Here is an 18329-nt window from a genome sequence, read left to right on the forward strand (position 1 = left end):
GTGGTTGATATGTGCAAGTGTTCATAGGTGGTTGCAATGGTGTTGCTTTGTGGCTGCCATGGTATTGTTGCAAAGTTGTTGCTTGGTGGATGGCATTAAGTTGCTTAGGGTGTTTCTCAGTGGTGGTTAGGCAGTTGCAGTGGTGTTCCAGGTGGTTGCTGGGGTGTTGCCAAGTGGTTACTGTGGTACCCCATGTGGTTGGTTGGGTGTTACTTTTGGGTGTATTTGTATTAGCATGGTATACACATGGCCAGCAATCTGATGGTGTGACGGTGTTGATGTCTCAGACTGTGAGAAGAGTTTACTTTGCAGGACGTATCCATAATGCTGCTTCTGCTGTGTGTGTGTGTGTGTGTGTGTGTGTGTATGAATGTAGAAGCTGTACAAGATGCTGAGTGAGGTGAAGCTAGAGGTGGAGACTGTGATTAAGACGGGTCGGCAGATTGTACAGAAGCAGCAGACGGAGAACCCGAAAAGCATGGACGAACAGCTCACTGCCCTAAAGCTGCTCTACAACGAGCTGGGAGCACAGGTACACAAACACACACACACTTGTAAACATACATACAGAGGGTATGTCTGTAAAAAGTGTGTGAGGGGACATATATGAACCAATAAGATTGGTTGTCTTTAATAGTACAGCTGTGTGCCGTCTGTGTTGCAGGTGACTGAGGGTAAACAGGAGCTGGAGAAGGCTCTAGCCCTGTCTCTGAAACTGCAGAAGGAAAGCGCCGGCCTGCAGAGCTGGATGACCTCCACGCAAGCTCAGCTGGAGCAGAAGATCAACACGGGGGACATGCCTGCCGATATAGATGCAGAGATCTCCTGGACAAACGTGAGTGTGGGAGATGCAGTGTTCTAGCTAATGAAACACCCCTCTAATGATCGGTTAATTAGATTGGAACATGAGCCGTGATTCCGGGTGTGGGTCTCCTCTGTAGGGCCTGTTGAAGGAGAGCGACTGCAAAAAGGCAGAGCTGTCCAAAGTGATGGAGAACAGCGCCGCCCTGCAGGCACTGGTGGAGGGCAGCGAGTCACAGCTGGAGGACCAACTCTTTGTCCTGAATGAGGGATGGGAACGGGTGCGGACCCTCACGGAGGACTGGCTCAGCTCTGTACTGGTGGGTGTTTATGTGTACGTGTTGTGTGTCTTATGAGCCAAGGTAAAGGCCTATTGACTTCACCTGAAGTGGTACTTTTTATCCAGTATGAATTTGCGGGGTGTGCAGTTTTTTATACTACTTCAGTAATAATATGGTCTGGTTTTATACCAGTATGAATCTGCAGGGTGTGCAGATGTTACAGTCTTTTGGTAATAATATGGGTAAAAATGATTTCAATCCAGTATGAATTTTCAGGGTGTGCGGTTTTTATAGTTATTCAGTAATAATTTGGTCTGGTTTTAATCCAGTATGAATTTGCAGTTTGTGCTGTTTTTAAAATTACCCAGTAATAATTGCAGTGCAGTGATTTCAATCCAGTATGAATTTGCAGTGTGTGCAGTTGTTAGTCTTTTGTTAATAATATGGATAATACTGATTTGAAACTAGTATGAATTATTTTATTTTTATAGAATTATAGTATTTATTTTTCAGCCTGACAGTATTAACTGTAGGCTGATTTCACTCCAGTATGAATCTTGCAGATTACATTACAGAACATCCTCTCAAATAGTGCTTAAAATCTCAAAAGTGTAGTGTGTGATTTTTATCCAGTATGAATCTGCAGTTTGTGTAGTTAGGCAGTAATAGATGTGAAATTGTTTGAATTCATTATGAGTCTGATCTGCAGTGGGTGTGGTTTTGAGTCCGGTATGAGTCTGATCTGCAGTGGGTGTAGTTTTGAATCCAGTATGAATCTTTAAAGTGACATTACAGAACTTCCTCTCAGAGTGCTGAAGATCTCACAGGTGTAATACAAAGGTGTGTGTGTGTGTGTGTGTGTGTGTGTGTGTGTGTGTGTGTGTGTGTGTGTGTGCGCGCGCGCATGTGTGTTGCAGAATCATCAGAGCGAGATGGAGATGTTTGATGAGAACCTGGCTCACATCAGCACGTGGGTCTACCAGACTGAGATCCGTCTAGATGAGACTGAGAAGCTACCTGCAGCTGAGAGAGAGACTGTGGTCAAGGTTAGACACACACACACACACACACACACACACACACAGTCCTTTCCTGTCTGTTGTGTTTGTGTCGTCAGATTTTTAGAGGATTTTTACAGTAATTATGGTCGAATTATAATCCAGGATGAATCTGCAGTGTAATAGTTTTTATAGGCTGACAGCAATTATTAATTGAGTTTACTCCAGTTTGAATCTGCAGGTTTTTACACCCTGACAGTAGCAATTATAGGATCATGGGGTGATTTGAATCCAGTATGAATCTGCAGTCTGTTACATTTTCAGTCTAACAGTAATAATTATGATCTGATTTTAATCCAGTATGAATCTGCAGTGTATACAGTTTTTATAAGCTGACAGTAGTAACTGATTGATTTCAATCCGGTATGAATGTACAGTTTGTGTAATTTATTTACTTTATATGTTTATAATTATGGGCTGATTATAATCCAGTATGAATTTGCGGTGTGTGTGTGTGTGTGGTTTTTCTTTACAGCTTGGCAGTAATAGTTATATGCTGATTATAATCCAGTATGAATTTGCAGTATATACAGTTTTTATTGGCTGACAGTAGTAATTGATTGATTTCAGTTCAGTATGAATCTGTACTGTCAGTAATAATTATGGGCTGCTTTGAATCCAGTGTGAATCTACAGTCTCACAGTAATCATCGTGGGGAGTTTTTAATCCAGTATGAATCTGCATAATGCTGATTGTGAAGTGAGTTCAGTCCAGTATGAGTATATTTCTCTTTCTCCCTCCATCCTCCTTCTCCAGGCTTTGCTAAGTGAGCTGGAGGCGATGAGCGTGAGAGTGGACGGCGCTCGTGATCAGGCTGTCATCCTGATGACCAGCAGGGGGCCTGCCTGCAGAGAGCTGATGGAGCCCAAACTGGCCGACCTCAACCGCAACTTCCACAAGGTGGCGCAGCACATCAAAACCGCACAGGTACTGGACTCACACGGTCTCCCACATGGACCTACATGGTCTCCATGGCTGGGATCTGTTAGATAGTGGTGTTCTCGGTCTGAAGGGTGTGTGTGTGTGTTGTGTGCAGCGGTCAGTGGGTCTGGAGCCTGGTGAAGTGGATATGCAGCAGCAGGAGGTGCTGATGGAGATGTTAGCAGCTCCGGTCTCCTCCTCTGAGCTGCAGGAGTTTGAGGAGGAGCTACAAGCAGCTCTTGGTACACTGGAGCATCAGGACCACACATATGGACCTGATGATGATAAGGTATGCTCGTACGTACACACACACACACACACACACACACACACACACACACACAGCATCAAGGAATGGAAACAGCTACTCACGCTGTTGTGTGTGTGTGTGTGTGTGTGTGTGTATGACTTCAGCTGGATGAGGAGAAGGCTCGAGTGGAGGAGATGCTGAGGAGAGGAGAGGAGGTGCTGCTGTCAGTTCCTGAGGAGAACAGAGAGGAGATCCGCCTGAGACTGCAGCTGCTGCAGACCCGCTACAGGGTACACTCACACACATGCATCCAGACATTGACGAGAGGCCCAGGACCAAGAAGGAACCAATTAGGGGACCTCCTAAGACTCAGCAAGCATAGAGAAACTCCTATACACAATATGGACAAAAGTATTGGGACACCTGCTCATTCTTTGTTTCCTCTGAAATCAAGACTAAAAAAAGAGTTTCTACTTTCTACTAGATTTTGGAGGAGCATTGCTGTGAGGATTGGATTGCACTCAGCAATAAAACTTAAAGAAGCTGAGTGCATTTACCTCCTCCAAAATCTAGCAGAAAGCCTTCTTTTCTAAAAAGCCCTGAAAAAAGGTCAACCAAGGTCTGAACACTTTAAGAAGTCTGTTGCTGTGGAAACGGAACTTGTCTGTAATATTTAATCACGTAAACTTTTAACATTAGAGGTTATTTATTTATTTATTTATTTTAAAGAAAACATAATTCCCTTTACAGCCTTTTACAACAACAAATACAAAGGCTGTGTCCCAAACTGCCCACAAGCACACTAGGTAGTGCCTTAAAGTAGTGCCCCATGATTAGAAGGGCGTTTAGTTCGGTAAGTAAAGTTTTCCCACACAACACTTGTGATGGTGCACGATTTATTTAGGCACTATGTAGTGTGCTGGTGTACGGTTTGGGACGCAGCCTTTGTGTTTGTTCTTAGTATGTGGTTTGGAACGTAGCAGAGCTATAACGCTTCCAGCACAGCAGAGAGAGGTATGTTGAGAGAAGTAGAGAGAAGACCACAGTGTTTGTACAAGGGACACTTGTTCTCTTCTCAGCTCTGAGAGAGCGGGCGAGAGAGCGGGCGAGAGAGGACATCATGAAACCCCCCTTTAATCTGACCCCCTTCCCTCTCTCCCTCTTTAGGAGATCCACATCCTCAGGACCCGCAGGTTTGTAGAAGGCACCGTTGACTCCTCCTCGTCCTCCCCCTCTCTGGCTTCCTCCCTCCCTCAGGAAGACAGGAATGCCTCTCTCTCTCCATCTGCGTACCTTCTGGACGTCAACAAGGTTCTGCTGGCCATGACCGACAACGAGCTGCTCCTCAACTCCTCCGAGCTCAGCGGCGGATTGTACGAAGATTTCTCTAGCCAGGAGGACACCCTGAGGGTACGTGAAGGGTACTTGGTCTGTCTGCAGCCTACTTGTGCTTCTGCAGATTGGATGCTGCTTTGCCATCAGCGTCCAGCGTCAGAGAACGCACAATCGGCCCGGGTATGTAGATACGTCTGTTGGCTGCTGTGCTGGAGCTGGGGACCCGGCACTTTCCTCAGAGCATATCCGTGGAATTGTATTCCCACTGGGAGTGAGAGGGGCAACACACCTATTATCTCTTAATAGGCCTTATGGATGGTTGGTTGCACATCTATAACTGTTTGGATCACCAGCTTTTTACCTTTTGGATTATTCTGTAAACCTCACATTTGAAGATGGTTGGGATGGTTGACAAAACAAAGCAAAAAATAAAATGTATATAATATTTATTATAAAATATGTCATTTACTCTACACAGCCTAAAGCAGGGCTGGGAAGCCTGGACAGTTTGAGGGCCCAGGACAGTTCGGAGAGTTTGCTGCTTAAACACAAGAGTGTTAACCCTGGTAATTAACTCAGGCTTGTTTGAGCAGCCAAATCACCAAACTGTGAAGGATTCTGGCCCTCCAGGACTGCGCCTCCCCACCCCTCACCTAACTCCCTCACCCAGCTAACACACTCATGTGGGGCTCCCATGGGTGGGGTGTTGTTTCTGGGACCCGGTTGGACTTCCCAGATGGGCCCCATTGTTACAGCCCATCTAAATCTATCACGGGTTCCTGTATCTAGAGCCTGTGTACAACCCAGAAAAAGACTCCTGGAGACGTAATGAAGCACTTATGTGGTTTCGAGTAGGTTTAGACTGTAAGAGGTGGAGCAGTAAGTGTTGCTGTGCCCCGCCCAGTCTTCCCTTAGTCTCCGCCCCCCTTAAATACAGGGGAGCGAGCAAAGCGTGGAACCTGGCAGAACCTATAAATATGGGAATTTCTTGGACTGTGGTGGGACGATTTAACCCATTCTGGCATGATATGATTTCTGAGAGACCACTACTAAGACTACACCTGTCTCCCCCCTCCCTCCGCCCCCTCTCTCTCTGTAGAATATAAAGGAGAATTTGGAGCGTCTGGGTGAGCAGGTGACTCTGTTGAATGAACGTCAACCTGATGTGATCCAGGATGCTTCCAGACAGGAGGTGGTGCAGATAGGTGATGCCCTGACTCAGCTCAACGCAGAATGGGACCGAGTCAACCGCATGTACAGCCAGCGCAAAGGGTGAGTCAGCACTCCACACGTGAAGTACCATGTATAACCTGCAAACAAAAAAGAGGGCGAGTCAGCACTTTTCACATTAACTGCATGTATAACCTGTGGAAATGGCGAGTCGGCACTTCAGAGATTAACCACCATGTTCAAGCTGTGTAAAGCATGAGTCAGCACTTTATAAGTTCACTACATGTATAGCCTGTAAAAAGGGCAAGTCAGCACTTTACTTAAAGTGTAAGTACGCTCAGTGAAAAAGGTGAGTCAGCACTTTTCACATTAACTCTATGTATAATCTGCTCAAAGGGCGAGTCGGCACATGAACTACCATGTTTTGTGTAAAGCATGAGTCAGCACTTTGCAAACCCACAACCACTTTTTACATTAACACCTTGCACAGCTACTGCAAAGGATGAGTCAGCACTCTACACGTTTACAATATGTACAGTTACTGGCGAGTCAGCGCTTAATGCAATCCTTTCCTGCACTACAGGTGTAAAACGTTAGACGCCACTTTAAGCATTGCATGCGTCGGTGATGACGGATGACAGTGCAGCGTATTTCAGCTTTTCACTTTGCATATTAACTTCATTTTACAGCCCAAGAAAGGGCCAATCAGCACCGTACGCACAATTATTGCCGGCAGAGGAACAGCTGAACGCTAAAAGAAGCAGTGAGTCGTATGATTGGCCCTTTGTAAGCTTCACTATGCAGAAAAGACTCGCTCGAGAGCTGCATGAGCTTTAGCCTGAATGTGGACTGTGGTCTTTTCTTATGATCTCTGGAGTCAAAGATAAAAGGATAAACCTGAGTGGCCTTGATCTGAATCCTGCGTAATAGAGACCTCAGCGGGGTCATGTGGCTATTAGAAGCCTTAGTAATTGAGTGAGTTAGCTCTCTGCTGATATCTGCTCACTCTTTCACATTTGTGTGTGTGTGTGTGTGTGTGTATGTGTGTGTGTGTGTGTGTGCAGGTCTTTCGACCGTTCTGTTGAGGAGTGGAGGCAGTTTCACTGTGACATGAACGACCTGTCTCAGTGGCTTAGTGATGCAGAGCAGGTTCTAGCTGATGGAACTGGACCTGATGGAGAACTGGATCTGGAACGGGCCCGAGCTCAGCAAGAGGTCAGTGAATGGATCAGGGGCTACATAATCATAATATGTATAATGTATTTGATGGACATCCACCCATTTATCCACCCATCCATCTGACCTACCCAATCATCCATCCTTTCAACAGATCCACCCATCCATCCTTTTTACCCACCCAATCACCCACTTTCAGCAAATCCACCAATCCGCCCTTCTACACAATCATCCCACCCACCCAACCATCAGTCCTTTATCCCACCCATCTGTCCATCCACCCGGCCACCAATCCAATCATTCACCCGCCCACCCACTCTTCCGATCGAACACCCACCCACCCACCCACCTGACCAACCATTGACCCACCCACCTATCTGACCGCCTATATCCACCCACCCCTCCATCCCTCCATCCCACCCACCTATCCTTTCAATCACCTGTCCCAGCCATCCTTCCTTTCAACAAACCATCCGCCCATCCATTCTTCCAGCCACCTAGTCATCACACCCGTCTATCCACCTGTCCGGCCATCTGACCATCCACCTGTCCATCCCACACACTCAACCATACATCCATTCACCCATTCAACGAACCAACCAGCCACAGCCACACCCGCATCCATCCATTCATCCACCCACTCATCTACACACCCAGCTAATCCATCCATCTTGAGTTCAGCTCAGAAGTTGAGGAACAGAAGTTAATATTTCGGTGTAATATTTGCTAGAAATCTGCTCACCTGCAGAACCAGCTCTGTTGGTCTGAGGTCAGATCCGGAGTTCACGAGGAAGCCGGGGCAAAAACATACAAACCCTGGATTTGTTCTCGGCATGCTGATGATGTTTGCCTAATTAGCTGCCGACTACAGCAGGAGAACAAACAAAGGCGGCGTAATTATGAGGAACACAGAGAAGCTGCAGCGTATTTCAAATGAGATCACATCTGCAAAGATATTTTGTTAAATGGGCTCGTTTGGTTTGTTTGATCTGAGGGAAACGAGGGGTTTTGAAGAGATAAAGTGAACCTCTCGCCCCCCCGTTAATGAGCTCTCAGGCAAACGGCAGCTTTCACCGCGGTTAATAAGCCCGGTTCGTTTTATGTTGGAGTGTGTGAGGGGTGTTAATTGGCTTTTGATGGGTGTGCTGTAGTGGCAGGCCCTCCGAGCTAAATCCACTCTAAGACCCCAGAGCTCGGTTGAGCTTCCACAAGCCGGAACACATGGAAAACCCATCATCCTGTGATGGCCGACGAGAGAAATACAGGCAGATAAACTCTAATACAAGCTAATACAAGCCTTATTGCTCAGATCTGCTCGTTCTGGCTTGGCTGCTCACTCAATCATTTCGGAAGTGAGCAATATTGGCCTTTTTATTTTTTTCTCGAAGAAGCACATTTTCTCTTTGGAGTGAGCCACATTAAATCCAATCTGGCCATTCTAATTACGATCAGTGGCCACAAATGGGATGTGTATGGAAATTAGGACAGATGTCACCGCTTCAGTCCTGTAATGTGATGGCTCTGGTAATTCCTTGTGTGTGAGCTAGTCAGATTCTATGAGCATTGGGGGAATAAAATTACCAATCTGTGTATAATCAATCAAGTTTGAGCTCATCTTTAGCCCAAAAGAAAATTCCCAAGCTGCTTAACAACATCCGACAAAGGTTTAGTGTATTGCAATTACGTTACTTAATGTATTTTTTAAAGAGGGTTCTGAATTATGCCTGAAAAAGTTTATTTATTTATTATTAACCCATTTTAGCCCAAAGTGAAATCTGTCCCAATCTATTAAAAAACATCCAAAATGTGTATTGCTATTCAAAAAGGATTCCGAATTATGCCAAAAAAGTTTTTATTTATTTGTTTTTTTGTTGGTTTGTTTATTTTTAATCCATTTTTTTTACATAAAACATCTTACAAAGGTTTAGTGTATTTGTATTACGTTGCTTTATAAATTATGGCAAAAAAGGTTATTAATTTATTTAGTTTCACCCCTTTTTAGCCCAAAATAAAATTCCCAAGCTATTTAAAAACATCAAAAAAATTACTTGATGGTGTGTTTTTAAAAATGATTCTGAATTATGCCAAAAAAGGTTCTTTTTATTATCATTTAAACACGATTTTAAAATAATTAATTTATTTAACCAGCAATCTATTTTTTAATCTCTAATTTATTCATCTTTATTGATATTATTTATTTATTTATTTCTCACATGTTTAGCCCAAAATCATCTACAAACTTATTTTACATACAAAACACAACACATTTACAGTGTATTGCTATCAGGTACTTTTTTTTTTTTTTTTTTTAAGGCTTCTGAATTATTTTGTTTTTTCTTCAAGGAACTGGAAGAAGGTCTCGCTAACCACCAGTCTGTCCTGGCCATACTCGCCCGGTCAGGGGAGCACATCATCGGGCAGCTATCATCCCCAGATGGCCCTCTGCTCCAAAACAAACTGGACAGCCTCTCACAGCGCTGGAGAATCATCCACACTCAGCTCGCTGAGCGCCGACACAGGTAACCCCGAGAGTCGAGCCCTGATCCAGGTGTAAGATTTTAAATCGGTATAAAATCTGTCCATCCTAATCCATCATCAAGAGTGAGCCACCCTGTAAGACATGGGGGATCCGCCACCCTGTAAGACTCAGAGATCCACTCAGATCCACTTCACCTGCCTCTAATATTCAAAGACCTGGTGGTGGATCACCAGGACCAGGGTTGAACACCCCTGGTATATTGTGTTGACTAGCATGCAGGAGAACCACCCCAAGACCCAAAGTGTTTTAGGACCAAGCAAAACATGAAGTACCTCCAGAAAATACATGACCTGATCACTCTTCACCTGTGTGTGTGTGTGTGTGTGTGTGTGTGTGTGTGTGTGTGTGTGTGTGTGTGTGTGTGTAGGCTGATGGCTGGAGATCCTGCTGTTTTAGAAGTGGTCCAGCGCAGTGCTGATTTGGCTCACTGGTTGGAGCAGACTGAGGTCGCGGTGGCCACTCTGCCCGTGTCTGCTACTGACAAGAACCTCCAAGAACTGAAGGTGAGAACCCATTCCAGATCATCAAAGCCACACCAGGAACCCGGCCCTCCAAGACCCCAGAGTTCCCCAACCCATTCCCTCTTGCTTTGGTTAAACATGGTTCTCTGCATGGTGAAACATGGTGCCCTGGAATTGCTGATTGCTGTTACAACAAGGGGCTAATACGCATACTGAGACCCCTTGAGACCCCTTAAGGAGGCCAGTCTTGGTCTGCATCTAAAGCTTATTTCTAGGGAATGTTGCACCAAGCAGGATTCCTCATTTAGCCAGATTACGTTAGCCTAGAACAAGTCAAAAGAACAAGAGCCGAGGGACGTCCACATCGTCATTTTTCCAACTGGATACACTTCTCAGTTCTCTTCTCTCTCCCGCTCGCTCGCTCTCTCTCAGGCCTTGGCGGAGGAGATGGATTTGCAGAATGAGAGTCTGACGTGGCTGAACAGGAACGGAGCTCAGATTCTAGCTAACTCCAACCTGAGTTCTCAGGACAGAGATGTGCACACCGCCAAACTGCGTCAGATCAACATCAGCTGGAGCAAGGTCAGGTTTATTCACGCATGATCTGGATACAAAGCTTTTTTCTTTCTGTGGCTGCGGCCCAAATGTTCCTTATTGGATTTGGTTGGAGAAATGTTTGCAGCGCACAAAGGTCCTCTGTTTGATCTGATTTTGAAAGCCGGAGCTAAACCCATTGACATTTCAGTGGCATTCAGAATGAACACAGTTCAGGTAACTGATAGGAAAAAGAGGGAAGAGCAGGGAGATGGAGGGAATTGCATTAGATAGTCAATAGACTGGCTGGCTGGCATCTCCTTAACGCTCCATCGTTATAACTCCATCTCCACAACACCCCATTACTCTCCCCTCATCTCCTCTCAACGCCCCACTACTCTGACCCCATCCCTTCTCAACTGCCCACTACTCTAACCCCATCCCTTCTTGACGCCCCACTATTCTGACCCCATCCCTTCTTGACACCCCACTACTCTGACCCCATCCCTTCTCGACGCCCCACTACTCTAACCCCATCCCTTCTCAACTGCCCACTACTCTAACCCCATCCCTTCTTGACGCACCACTATTCTGACCCCATCCCTTCTCAACACCCCAGTGCTCTGACCCCATCCCTTCTCAACACCCCAGTGCTCTGACCCCGTCCCTTCTCAACACCCCAGTGCTCTGACCCCATCCCTTCTCGACGCCCCACTACTCTGACCCCATCCCCTCTCGACGCCCCACTACTCTGACCCCGTCCCTTCTCGACGCCCCACTGCTCTGACCCCGTCCCTTCTCGACGCCCCACTGCTCTGACCCCATCCCCTCTCGACGCCCCACTACTCTGACCCCATCCCCTCTCGACGCCCCACTACTCTGACCCCATCCCCTCTCGACGCCCCACTACTCTGACCCCATCCCCTCTCGACGCCCCACTACTCTAACCCCATCCCCTCTCAACTGCCCACTACTCTAACCCCATCCCCTCTCAACTGCCCACTACTCTAACCCCAGCTCTTCTCAACGTCCCACTACTCTGACCCCGTCTCCTCTCAACGCCCCACTTCTCCACCCCGTCTTCTCTCAACGCCCAATTCCTCCATCCGATCTCTTCTCAACGCCCCACTACTTGGTTTTAAACCACCTTTGATCTGTTTGTAGAGATAACAGTGCGTCATCTCTGCTCTTCTTTTTCTGCCCTCTCCTTGTCCACTCTCTTTCTCCCTGTAGGTGACTCGTGAGTTATTGGATAAGGTTGGCGAGGCGGAGTCCAGGCTGCAGTCTGACGGTCAATTCCAGGAGAGAATGACCCGTCTGGGTGACTGGTTATACCTCACTCATCAGTCTCTGAGCGGACGAGGTGCTAACGCTGCTCTCTCAGCCTCTGAATCCCAGGTGAGCTCCCATATCACACACAGTGAGCAGTGGGAGGAGCAGAGAGGTCAGGGCTTGTCCTGACTGACCTGAAACTCGACTCACTCTTGATTAAAGACCTATTAAATTGCAGACTAGGAGGAAAGCCTGTAGGACCATCAGCCCTAACACGATAAATCAGGGTGCTTCAGTTCTGGTCCCAGAAGGTCTATGTCCAGCAAGAGGTGATTTCTTGCGCTGGACTGGAAACCAGCCCAACGGCCATTTATTGCAGTGGCGTTCTCTTGGAGCTCGCAGCTTTAGGGAGAATTAACGGTGCAATGAATGCAGTCTTTAAAGAAAAGCAACAAAACAGGCTTTTGAATTTGATAAGATGCTTCAGACATGCCCTGAAAGCCTGATTGGCTTATATTTTATGCTAGCTTGGTTACAATGTACTCCCTGGACATTATTGACCATTTTATAGCATCTGAATTTATGTACAGTGCTTAACTGGGGCTCGGGAAGATCCTCAGAGCACCTCAGACATGTGAGACTTGGCTAGATTTGCATAAAGCTGGTTGAACAGGTCTCTGAGGGAATGGATTTTAGGTTCCAGCACATGACCGAGACACATTAGACTATTTAATAGGGTCGGGTAAAGACTCCGATTGACCACAGTGAGGTGAAACCCGCTTGTCCTGAGGGAAGGCCCACAAGTGAGACTTGAGAGGGTCTTCAGAGCTTCTTGGACATGTGAGACTTGGCTAGGCTTAAAAAAAAAATGGGCTTGGGAGACGTATAGGTTCTTATAGGTGTTCATTATAGAGGTCAACCGGTTCCCTGTGGAGTCGTCGTTCCCCTCCGGCATCAGTGGCCGTGGTGCATAACCGTAATGCCGTTGGGAGGCTCTCAAGGTGCGAAAGGTCAGTTCTCGGTGCACCTTCACTACGGCAGCCCTTCCTACGAAGTTTCCTGCAGTTTCCGAGCTGCTGCCACTCTTCGCCCAGTGTTGAAGAGCGGTAGCATCTCGGAAACCGCCGTTGATGCCAGAGTGGAGCGCCGACTCTGGAGCGCCGGGTGGTACAGAGCAGTTTAAGCACCAGTGGACCGGGTTAACCCAGCTAGCGGTGGTAGTAAGTAGGTGGTCCTAATATTCTGATAGGACTGTCTATATGCCATAATGGTCTTCTCCCTCTTTTATCCTTGCTGTTTGAGTCCTGAATCTTCAGGATTATTTAAAAACGCTTCGGGATCAGCTTCCAAAACCATCATGTTGAACAGATTGAGAGTGAGGGGCTAATGCATGAGCCCACAGTTCGACCCTTGGAGGTTATCAGACCGTGTGACTCTTTGTGCAGGCTCTGGAGGCGTCTATGAGGGAGCGGAAGAGAGAGCTGGAGGAGCTCCTTGCACGTTCCATTGAGCTTCAGAGGAGACAGCTGCTTCTGCCCCAGGAAAAGGTTGGAGTCAGACAACAGGCCTCTGTAGACTAGTGCTGCTCGAGGCTAGCGCACCTAATCACACAGTTCCTACCATTGAGGACCACTCATCCGAGTGCTGGGCTGAAGGAAAATTGATGGAAGGATGGTGATTTTAGCCTTTTCACTTATAGTGTGTGTCTGTGTGTGTGTGTGTGTGTGTGTGTGTGTGTGTGTGTGTGTAGAGTAAAATAGAGCAGTTGGCAGCAGACTGGAAGGCTCTGGATGTTCGACTGAAAGAGACGGCACAGGTTCCTCTGTCGCCATGGACACACCAGGTCACCCAGCAACAACTCGTAGCTGCAGGATCACCAGGTTAGATATGGACAGTCGACATGTGTACACACACACACTAACCTCCCCATATACACACACACACACACACACACACCCTTTTTCACACTGCACCGAGGCCAACACGGTGGTTCCCCAGCTCCACCACACCAGCTAACAGAGAGCCCCATCGACCCACCAGCAGAGAGCCCGGCCAGTTGTGCTCTCTCAGGCACCTGGAATGGCTTGGCACGGGATTTGAACCCAGGACCCCCCCCCCCACCTGCTGAGCCACTCTGAGCTCCTATTGCATCCATATTGTGTCTTTCTCTCTCTTTCAGTGTTGGCGGAGGTCCAGCGCTCAGCCCTTCTCTCAGAAGCCCCCCTCAGCGCGGACAGTGTGAGTGACCGTGCCACGGAGCTGGCCGACTGGCTGCAGCTCATTCAGCAGATGCTGAAGTCCAGCATCGTCACCGTGGGAGACACTGACGAGATACGAACCACCATCAGCCGGCTGGAGGTGGGTGTCTGTGGGTTTCGTTGCCGTCAGAAGTTAGTTTGTTGTCTGTCTGTCTGTCCGCCAGCAAGGAAACTGTTTGCACAAGTGTCTAAAGGGTGTGTGTGTGTGTGTGTGTGTGTGTGTGTGTGTGTGTGTGTGTGTGTGTGTAGGTAACTAAAGGAGATCTAGAGCAGAGGCATCCTCAGCTGGAGGACATTTTCACTCTGGCTCAGAACATCAAAAACAAAACTTCTAACCTGGACGTCCGAACCTCCATCACTGAGAAGCGTAAGATGATCTCTCTTACTGCCTCTTCATCATCCTCTTCATCTTCATCTTCTCCTCCACCTCCTGCTCCTCCTTTTCTCTCATCTTTTTTCTGTCTCTTAGTCATCTCCTACTTGTTTTTTTTTCCTTGATCTAGATCTCAGAAACAAGTTATATATATTTTTTTAATTTAATAAATGTAATTAATTTATTTCTTGGCTAATATCAAAGAAATGAAAATGAAAAACATAAACAGGTCTTTAGTTCTGCTGCTTTAGCTCGACCTCTTTGTCACTATTTAGGTGTGTTAGTTTTCGGCGCATGCGTTTTGTTTTTGTTTGTTTGTTTTGTCCATTATATAAATAAATAAAATAAAATAAATAATAATTAGAAACCGGACGCTGAGTAAACCGGCCTTCAGCTTTTCTTCTGTTTCGACCTCTCTGCCACTATTTAGGTGTGTTAGTTTTTGGAACATTTTGTTTTGTTTTTGTTTGTTTGTTTTGTCCGTTAAAATAAACAATTAATTAATTAAATAACAATTAAAAATAGATACTGTGTAAACAGGCCTTCAGCTATTTCTTCTGTTTCGACCTCTCTGACACTATTTAGGTGTGGAAGTTTTCGGAACATGCGTTTTTCGTTTGTTTATTTTTTGTCCATTAAAGATAAATAAATATTAAAGTATGTAAAAATAAAATTTATAAATGGACTCTATGTAAACAGGCCTTAAGCTCTGCTGCTTTAGCTCGACCTCTTTGTCACTGTTTAGATGTGTTAGTTTTTGAAACATTTTGGTTTGTTTCTTTGTTTGTTTGTTTTGTCCATTAAAATAAATAAATAAAATAAATAATAATTAAAAACAGAAAGCTGAGTAAACCGGCCTTCAGCTCTTCTTCTGTTTCGACCCCTCTGACACTACTTAGGTGTGGAAGTTCTGCCATGTTCAAAGAAAACATGCTACAGGATCCCTCCTATTGTTTTCAGTGTTCTGTGCTTCACGTTTTTATTAAATATAGAATTATTATTATTATTATAAATGTTTATATTTTATATTTTTATTAAATATAAAAAGCCTTCTTTCACGCAGCACTTCAGGCTTTGTCTGAATCGAACAATTCTTGACTCTTCCGAGCCAACTCCGTCTCAGTTGTGAGACAGCTGGCGCCGCTCGTGAAAATGTGGCTCTTTGAGAGTAAGCTGATGTGCAGCTCTGCTGCGGCACACCGCAGTGTAGGATCTCTACCTCGTAGGCGATGAGCTTCCTGTCAGCGCTCTGTTCCTGCTGTGTCCCTGTGTCTCTAGTGGAGAAGGTCCGCAGCCAGTGGGACGCCACGCAGCACGGCGTGGAGGCGCGGCTCCTGCAGCTGGACCGCATGATCACCCACAGTGACCAGTGGGAGGACCAGAGGGGACAGGTGGCGGCTCTGATTGGCCAGAACGAGGCGCATTTGCATAACCTCCTGCAGATGGGCCAAGACCCTCTCACCAAACAGATTGGCGACAACAAGGTGAGAGAGAGAGAGAGAGAGTGAGAGAGAGAGAGAGAGAGAGAGAGAGAGAGAGAGAGAGCGCTGGTCTTCAGCTTTTTCAGCTTGGCCATTGCAAATGATATGCTATGTGGACAAAAGTATTGGGACACCTGCTCATTCACTGCTTCTTCTGCAATCAAGGGTATTAAAAAGAGTGTATCCAACTTTTGTTGGAGTAACTGTCTCAAGAAGGCTTTTTACTAGATTTTGGAGAAGGAGCATTGCTGTGAGGATCTGATTGATTGCATTTAGCAGCAAGAGCGTTAGTGAGCTCAGGATTGTTGGATGATGATGATGATGATGATGATGATGATGATGATAATCACCATCCCATCTCATCATCCCCAGCTCCCCGACTCGTCCCAAAAGTACTGGATGGAGCTCCACCGTCCATCATTCCAGAGAACACAGTTCTTCCACTGCTCCACAGCTCAATGCTGGGTGGGCTTTACCCCCCCCCCTTTTTGGCCAACCCTGGCCTTAGGCAGCATGGTGCCTGTAGGTTCCCTTAGGTCTATCTGTTTCAGAGAGTCCTATTCTATTGGCATAACTTCAGTACATCTCTACAGCAAGAGGGTGTGTCTGTGGCAGCAGCTGGTACGACTTAAAGTAGGGTGTCCACAAACTTTTGGACACATGGGGTACATTGACACACAATACCTCAAATGATGCTTGATGTGATGCTGATGTGGTTAACTAGTTCACTAGGAAGCCTCTCAGGCCTGTGCAGTGAGTGGTCCAGAAGGCCCTGGAGGTCCTGGGGGACCCCCTGCCATGCTCATTGTAATGAGAACCCGCTTACATGTGCAGGGCAGGAGGACCTCCAGGACCTCGAGGCTTAGGAACCACTGGCCTACAGCATGTGTAGTGTATCAGTATGTTAACAGGCTGTGGTGCAGGACGCAGATTGTCCTCCAGGTGGGGGTAGAGGCCTGCTTTAACACATTCCCCTGCTTGGGATCAGTGTAGGACTCTTAATTCGGTTTGATACACACTGAATTTACCGTAGTTTTACAGCTAATTTGCTGAAAATACACCAATTCAGTCCTATTAGGAGCTAAACTCCCTCCTGTGTTTCTCTGTCTTCATCCCGCCCCCCTTCAAGGCTTTCCTCCAAGACCTGAGTCGAGACCAGGTAACCGTGGCGACCTTTAACGAACTGTGCAATCAGCTTTCGGAGGACTATTCTGCCGACGACACCCGCAGAGTCAAGGAGGTGATGGACAAACACATCACGGCCTGGAACTCCATCAACAACAGGTACGCGATCGATGTGCGCACGTGGACAGCTGGTCAACAGCAGATTCACACACACACACACACACACACACACACACACACACACACACACACACACACACACACACACACACACACACACACACACACATGGCTTTGATCAGTCACACCTGAAAAAAAATCAATATCCAGCACGGGAAACATCATCGGGTATCGACGTGGGGCGCGCATGGAGACCAGATATCTGGTGGTCTGGTGTGTAAACAAACTCCTCAAAACTTACAGTGCCTTCCATATTAATGCCGCGGGTGGGCAGGAGGCTGACGGTACGATGCGGGCCCTGATACTGGGGTTACGATTCAGGATATTAATGATATTGTTGGGCAATTTGAGGAAAACTATCATAGTATAAAAACACACAGTCATATACATCAAATCTGAAGTGCAAAAGACTCAGAACAACACTGCCATCTAGTGGCCGGGGTTTAAACACAACAGTAAATGAACCACTGCCCGCCATCAAGCTCTACATCTACAACTTCTACATCTTCATTAATGATCGATGCTGTGTTTTTCAGATTCGATACAGAATTGCAAATCATAATTTTGGGATACATCGATATGTTGATTTATTTATTTATTTATATATATATATATATATACACACCATGTGTTATTTATTTATTTGTATATATATATATATATATATATATATATATATATAAAAACACAGTAGGTACAGTTGTTCACTCACAGGTAAACACATGTAGCACACATGAGCATATCCCTGTGGGCTAAAAGAAATCTTGTTTGGGTCCAAAAGTGGTTCTTCTATGGTATCGCCCCAAAATACCCTTTGCATCCCCCTCATTGTGAGGAGTGTGTGTAATCTACTACATTCTTAATGTGTTGTCTTTATTATTTTAGATTGTGTTTGAATGTTATGATGTACAGACCAGTAGAAATGGTCCAAAATGACCTGAATGTAAACATCTTTTTTACATTGACTTCCATTAAAGTCAAGACAAGAAGCTTAAAGATGTGTGTAAAAAAAAAAAAAGAAAGATATATTTATATATAATATGTATAAATTATAGCTCTAGAAACCTACATGATCAGTTTCTCTGGGTTTGCTATTTCTAGGCAGTGTGTTTAA

At 46.0% G+C, this 18329-nt stretch overlaps 1 protein-coding gene across 1 annotated transcript in view; it reads left to right on the forward strand.

Moving 5' to 3' along the window:
* The window catches only part of utrn (utrophin), a 266197-nt gene that overhangs the window by 63359 nt on the left and 184509 nt on the right, over positions 1–18329 (forward strand). Inside the window, exons 33-52 of the mRNA XM_072696066.1 lie at positions 377–532; positions 665–835; positions 942–1121; positions 2000–2128; positions 2897–3067; positions 3177–3350; positions 3476–3601; positions 4479–4721; positions 5746–5918; positions 6881–7031; positions 9336–9511; positions 9899–10034; positions 10425–10574; positions 11760–11924; positions 13244–13345; positions 13549–13678; positions 13978–14156; positions 14306–14423; positions 15708–15913; positions 17040–17194. Coding sequence (XP_072552167.1) covers positions 377–532; positions 665–835; positions 942–1121; positions 2000–2128; positions 2897–3067; positions 3177–3350; positions 3476–3601; positions 4479–4721; positions 5746–5918; positions 6881–7031; positions 9336–9511; positions 9899–10034; positions 10425–10574; positions 11760–11924; positions 13244–13345; positions 13549–13678; positions 13978–14156; positions 14306–14423; positions 15708–15913; positions 17040–17194 — 3191 coding nt within the window. The remainder of the gene's footprint in view (positions 1–376; positions 533–664; positions 836–941; positions 1122–1999; positions 2129–2896; positions 3068–3176; positions 3351–3475; positions 3602–4478; positions 4722–5745; positions 5919–6880; positions 7032–9335; positions 9512–9898; positions 10035–10424; positions 10575–11759; positions 11925–13243; positions 13346–13548; positions 13679–13977; positions 14157–14305; positions 14424–15707; positions 15914–17039; positions 17195–18329) is intronic.

Source organism: Salminus brasiliensis, chromosome 14 (assembly GCF_030463535.1).
Source record: "Salminus brasiliensis chromosome 14, fSalBra1.hap2, whole genome shotgun sequence".
Taxonomy (NCBI): Eukaryota; Metazoa; Chordata; class Actinopteri; order Characiformes; family Bryconidae; genus Salminus; species Salminus brasiliensis.